Source organism: Arachis hypogaea, chromosome 9, assembly GCF_003086295.3.
Source record: "Arachis hypogaea cultivar Tifrunner chromosome 9, arahy.Tifrunner.gnm2.J5K5, whole genome shotgun sequence".
Lineage (NCBI taxonomy): Eukaryota > Viridiplantae > Streptophyta > Magnoliopsida > Fabales > Fabaceae > Arachis > Arachis hypogaea.
In genome coordinates this window covers 105,449,455-105,456,196 of record NC_092044.1, presented here as the reverse complement: position 1 = coordinate 105,456,196, position 6,742 = coordinate 105,449,455, and the positions used below count along the sequence as shown (strand labels likewise).

The window sequence follows — 6,742 nt, the reverse complement described above, 5'->3', positions numbered from 1 at the left end:
CATCCTTCCTTAATCGATAGGACGCTGTTCTGTAAAGTTGTATTTAAAAGATAAGGTTCTAAGTTCTTATCCACAACTTAAAATTTTGAGATACATTGAGTTATAAATATATCAAATTTTCAAAGCGACAAACATTAACAATGCATCAAAGTCGTCATCTGATCCGTGTAGCTAATGGCTTAGTTATTGTTTTGATAGTATTGCCTTAGTTTTAGGAATTGGAACTGGTTTTGATGTAGGAATGGCATAGAGCAAAGGCTAAATTCATGGCAAGATGGAGTGTCTGGTACAAACTGCCCTATCCAACCTAGCAGGAACTGGACTTATGTTTTCCCAATCAAAGACCAAATCGGAACATTCTCCTACTTCCCTTCCATCAATTTCCTCAAAGCTGCCGGAGGGTTCGGTCCAATTCGAGTCAACAACCTTCCATTTATAAGTGCTCCTTTCCCAAAACCTGAAGCTGAGTTTGATCTTTTAATTGGTGATTGGTACAACAGTAGCTATAAGGTAACTATGAGAATGATTTAATTATTTATTTATATCTCTGTCTCAAATTTGCCAGTTCTGACTCTCTTCCATGCAATTTCAACTAGGATATCAGGTCCAAATTGAATATATCTGATGTTATCTCTCCTAATTGGATGCTAATAAATGGAAAAGGACCATATCTGAACCCTGTTTCAAAATCATATGAGACCTTGAATGTTACACAAGGTACTATTAAGAACTGAATCAATTCAAGTGTTGAATCTCAATTCTCAATGTAGGATCATGTCATCATGTATTATGAAAACATGTGTTACAGGTAAAACATATCTGCTTAGGATATCAAATGTAGGGACATTTTGGAGCTTCAATTTCAGGATTCAGAACCATGATATGGTTTTGGTTGAAACTGAAGGATCTTATGTTAATCAACTAACATTGAAGTCTCTTGATGTTCATGTTGGCCAATCCTACTCTGTCCTTGTCACTGCAAACCAAGATTCTTCTGCTGAATACTACATGGTCGCGTCGCCTAAACTGCTTCGCGACACAACAAATCCTATCTCGCTCGTTGGTGTCGCCATACTTCACTATGATAACTCAACCATAAAGCCTAATGGACCTCTTCCTAAGGGTCCAGATCCTTTTGATCTAGAATTTTCCATCAATCAAGCAAAATCTATTAGGTAGCTTCTAAATTTGATAGTTGATAGCCATTAAATGATTTGATTGATTTGACTAAATTTTCAACTAATAACTTTCACAGTTCTTAGTTTCTCGTGAAGTTGATTGAACCTGAGTTTTCACCAGCTTCTAAGGTTGACTTAGATCCAATCAATTTTAATCTTATATGATAACTTGTCTGATCCAATGTTGTTAGGCCACTCGCCTGCAAAGCTAAAAAAATGTTAACATTATTGTAATATGAAGGTGGAATCTTAGCACCGGTGCGGCCAGGCCTAATCCACAGGGAACCTTCAACGTTACAAATGTGACAATAGTAGAGACTTTCATTCTAAAGGCATCGATGGCGAAGATAAACCATTCTTCTTCGCCTCGCTATGCTGTAAACAATGTGTCTTACTTAACACCGGATACACCATTGAAGCTTGCTGATTTTCTTGTCAATGGTTCTGGAGTGTATGTTCTGGACGCTTTTCCCATTAACACTTCAAATACCAATGCTGTTAGTGGAGTTTTCGTGGCCAGCGCCATATATAAAGGGTGGACAGAGATAGTGATCAAGAACACCTTGGACACCATCGATTCTTGGCATTTGGATGGATATAGCTTTTTTGTTGTTGGGTAAGTCATACACACATCATAGCCATGACACTTATCTAAATAAAAAAATAATATATGCCCACTAAAATGAGTCTTATATATTTGTATATAAATATGAATAATGTTACATATTCAATTTTTTTTATAAATTAAATTTAACTAAGTTTAATAATAAAATTTAAAATAATATTAATTATAATTAATTTTTATTAAATTAGACTAACTTAATTGAATTTGATTAATAAAAAAATTTAGATGTGTAGTATTATTTTATAAATATATATAATATATTTTATATCAATAACTAGTTTAGTAGCTAATTTTTTAAATTATATCTAATATAATTATATCGTATATTTAAAATTTTTGTCATATGGTTTGTTTTGTTAAGTGCTTAAATAAAAACCAAAAAGTTCGATTATAATTTTAAAAGAAATGTGAATTTTTTTCAAATTGAACCATATAGGTTAATTTTAGGAATATACAAAAAGCAACAATTTGTTTTTCATTTTTCACATGTTAGTTAGTGTATTACACTAACTAAACACCCATTTAAAAATTAATTTCTCAAAAATTTCATAAAGAGCAAAGTTAAAAATGAGTAAATTTTAGAAAAAATTATGCAAGGCAAAGAAAACTCGTAAGAGTTTTTGCATGAATTATCGTTGGTAAGAAATTTGTGTGTTTAGAATGGGAGAAGGAGAATGGAGAGCAGAATCACGGTCAAGTTACAACTTGTATGACCCCGTAGCGAGATCAACGGTGCAGGTGTTCCCAGGAGGGTGGAGTGCATTGTATGTGTACCCTGATAACCCTGGAATGTGGAACTTGAGATCACAGAACTTGAACAACTGGTTCTTGGGTGAAGAGCTCTATGTTAGAGTTTATGATCCTGATCCTAACCCTGCCAAAGAGAAGTCACCGCCACAAAATCTCCTACTATGTGGTTAGTATTCTCATTCATTTTCATAATTTCTTTTTTCATTAAATATCCATTCTTTAATTTAATAATGCTTAAAATATCAAGGATAAATATTCATCAGATTTAGTTTATTTACACTAAAGATCACGCGCTCTTTTACATGAACAAATATCTTTTTTGGTTTTTGATCATTTATCTAAAAGACATCTTTTTTTTATAATTTAAAATTTTTTAATTAGTCATAAACTCATAATTATTTTAATAATTGACCTAAGCAATTTCTGACACATCAACATGTTAATATTTATAAGAGTTGTTTAGACTAATTACTTAGATAATTGAAGATCGATTAAAAATTTTTGAATTGAAAATATATATTTTGTGTTTCAAACAAATAATTAAAAATAAAAAAATAATATTTATTTTTTTAAATATAAATAATAAAAATTGACTATTTATCTCTTAAAAACATTAATCCATTTTTATTTAAAACATGATTTGTGACAGATAATAACTATATTGTCTTAATTAATCAAAACTTTTAGATCTGTTACTATTATTTATATTTTAAATCAAATGAAAATTTGTTAAATGTACAAAATATTTTTGAATATGTTGATTATTGTTTGTTGCACAGGGAAGTTTCAGCCACCAAGTCCAGCTCCGTCAGTGGCACCAACACCATCCCCATCATCCAACGCAAACACTCCACATACACCAAGGTATTATTAATTAAAACTCTTTTTCATTTGTGACACCATTAATTAATGATTACGTGGAAATTTCTTATTATGATAAACTAATAAATATGTTTTCCTTGTACTAACAGGTCTCTTTTTGCTATCATCACCACTGCCATATGTTTCTTCTTCATTGGTCTCCATTGAGAAGGAATGGAACACTATACTACACTACACTACTATTTTCGACTTAATTTGTTACATCAAGAACTGAAAGCTATATATTCACTACATCTTTTCCCCTTGTTTTTTAGCACGTTAATAGGGTCAAGAATGATAGCTAGATTGACAAATATTGGTTACTTATATTTTAACTTATATTTTAAATACTACTTCAATATCTTGTTGCAATTTTAATGTTCCAATGCATATACAAATCAAGATTTTCTGTAGTGTCATATTTCGGCCACACTTGATAATGTTGTTTTTGCTTAATCTCAAACATGCAAGAATAGGGCATCTTGATTGGCATATTAGTAGCAAACATTTCACACACAACTACTTAATGTTACATATATTATTGTCCATTTATATAATTAAATAGTGATGTTTTCCATTTTTCTGTAATTAATAAATTGTGTGTGAGTATGCTCTCACTAGTCACTTGGACCTATCAACTTAATTTATTTTGTGGTTGTTGTATTAATAAGTTATTGCTATTGTTTATATATATATATATATATATATATATATGTATGTATATTGTGCCCCTCACCCCTTTCCTTGTTGACATTATTATTTGGTCTCATTAATGTAATTGTAACTAATATATATTCCAACAATAACATTTACAAAAAAATCATAATTGCACTGATCACTAGGTAGTTATATATTATTATAGAGTAATTATCCAAATCAGTTCCAAAGATTTTAAAAATGGATATTTAGTTTCCTAAAAAAATTAATACATAAATCAATTTTCATAGTTTTCTTTCGCCAAATACATAAGTCTCCAAGCTATTTTTTGACATGATTCATTAACAGAAATTATTGAGTTGGCACGTTAAATTGCACACGTGACAGTTAAGTATCCATATGTGCAAAGAGGACAAAACAGTCCCTGAAATTTTTTGAAAAAAGGGCGTCGTATTAATACTCCTCCTTTCTTATTCTTCTTCATTGAAAATAGTCCTCATGAAACCCTAGTTCGTCATATACCAGTTTCCTGCTTAGTGTATCTGCCCAAACTATTGATTTTGTTTTAAACTTGTCCTTGGCGGGTTGAGATAACATAGAACTTGAAAACTGGTTGAAATAGCATATGGTGCAGCAATAGGAGCAAGTGATTGATGGGGAAGTGGTAAGCTAAGGTGTGCAGCATTCCTCTGTTGTCCTATGAAACTCTGGCCATTAAACTGTGCTGCTTGTGGCGTTGGTGAATAAGACACCATATGGGAAGTAATGTGGGGATTGGATCCACCATAATTAATGAAGTTCGTGTTTTGTGATAACTGTCCTGTTGGAGTTTGGGGAGCTACGTGTGAAGGAATATATGTTGTAGATCCTTGTGGCAAGTAGCTCCCATTGTTCATAGCACCGTTATACCCATTTTGAGATTGAGCAGATGCAAGTGGAGCTCCTGAAGTAAAAGATTCATCCTGGGGGTGGAATCCACTATACATATGACCACTTGATTGTGCAGGTTGACCACCTTGAGAAGTAAAAGATAGCAGCATAGAGTGGTCAGTTGATGATGAAAATGCATGTAAATCAAGTTTCCTGGCATGAGATAAAAAGGGTTGTGCATATTGATTGGTGAGAGTGATGCGTGAGCATCTTTTTTATCTTTTTCTAGTGAATTTGCATCTAATTTGTTGAGTTTAATCAAGAATTAATTATATTTTAGCCACTATGGATGCTATTTTGAGTTTTGTGCAATACTGTTTATTTTAGGTAGCATTTGGCTAGATTTGATGGAGTTTCTGCAGCACAAGAATCAAAGGAGATGGCTGCGAGGAGAAACGCGCACGCGTGCCTGACGCGTGCACGTGATTTGGAGGTATCCATGGCGACGCGTGCGAGTGACTGACGCGTACGCGTGATTTGAAGATTTGCTCAGCGATGTGTACGCGTGACCGACGCGTCCGCGTGACTTGCGAAAAAGACCATCGACGCGTACGCGTGACTGACGCGTACGCGTGACATGCGCCACGTGCAGAAAACACAGAAAAATGCTGGGGGCAATTTCTGGGCTGTTTTGACCCAGTTTCCAGCCCAGAAAACACAGATTAGAAGCTGCAGAATGGACAAATCAAATGGTTTCCACCCATCAACTGAAGACTTATTAATTAATTCGAATTTAAATTCAAATCTTATTCGGAAAGATATTTTTAATTTTAGATAATTAGATTTTAAATTTATTAGGATTAGTTATAAATAGGAATTTAGATGCCATCAGATTGGAACCTTGTACATTTTGACAATCCTTATTTTCTCTCTGAACCATGAGCAACTAATCCTCCATTGTTAAGGTTAGGAGCTCTGTCTATTTGTATGGATTGATTCATTTGATCTTTCTAATTTAATCCATGTTTTGATTTATATTTCAATAATTATTTTCGTTCTTTATTTTATTAATTTGGGTGGAACGGAAGTATGACCCATGTTCTAATTGAGTTCTTGTAAATCTTGGAAAAACTCTTTACTTGAACAACAATTTGAGAACATATTATACTAAATTTCTAATTGTTTGTATTTAACGGGATACGTGACATATAATCCCCTTATTTTTGGATAATTAGGATTCTTGTGGCATATAAACTGGAATTTAATCATCACCCTCTAATTGGAATTAATTGACTAAGGAATTGGCAATTAATGAATTTTAGAGGAGACTAGGAAGGTCTAAGGAATTAGGGTATAGTCACATATAGTTTGCCATGAATTAAATCTTGCATGATTAAAAATAGTTAGTAAGAAAAATCAATCCGGAAAAATAGATAACTCTGAAACCTTAACTGTTTTCTCCATATTTTATTCCCAACTCATTGCTGCTTGCTTTCTAAAATTCTTAATTTACTATTTAATGCTCTTTGAATACCAAAACATTCTTTTCTGTTTGTCTAACTAAGCCAATCACTTAACCATTGTTGCTTAGTCCATCAATCCTCGTGGGATCGACCCTTACTCACGTAAGGTATTATTTGGTACGACCCGGTGCACTTGCCGGTTAGTTTGTGGGTTGTAAAATACCGCACCAAGATTTTGGCGCCATTGCCGGGGATTGATAGTGATTAACAACTATCAGTTGTTTGATTGCTTAGATTAGGCGTTTTAATTTTTAATTTTATTTTATTATTTTTGAAAA

General features: G+C 32.9%; 1 protein-coding gene across 1 annotated transcript; it reads left to right on the top strand.

Moving 5' to 3' along the window:
- Positions 1-5,695, top strand: LOC112709427 (monocopper oxidase-like protein SKU5). The gene is made up of 7 exons (XM_025761312.2): positions 1-510; positions 597-717; positions 809-1,175; positions 1,420-1,794; positions 2,463-2,719; positions 3,333-3,417; positions 3,525-5,695. The coding sequence occupies exons 2-7, from the start codon at positions 645-647 to the stop codon at positions 3,580-3,582; spliced, it is 1,215 nt and encodes a 404-aa protein (XP_025617097.2). The 5' UTR covers positions 1-510; positions 597-644; the 3' UTR covers positions 3,583-5,695.
- The last annotated feature ends 1,047 nt before the right edge of the window (positions 5,696-6,742 follow it).

What these genes read in the sequence shown, in the direction of transcription:
- LOC112709427 (XM_025761312.2), top strand. Translation starts at nt 645, where the DNA reads ATGCTAATAAATGGAAAAGGACCATATCTGAACCCTGTTTCAAAATCA. An exon ending in AATCAAGCAAAATCTATTAG is followed by an intron (nt 1,176 to 1,419) that starts GTAGCTTCTAAA and finishes TGTAATATGAAG; the next exon opens with GTGGAATCTTAGCACCGGTG. An exon ending in TATAGCTTTTTTGTTGTTGG is followed by an intron (nt 1,795 to 2,462) that starts GTAAGTCATACA and finishes TTGTGTGTTTAG; the next exon opens with AATGGGAGAAGGAGAATGGA.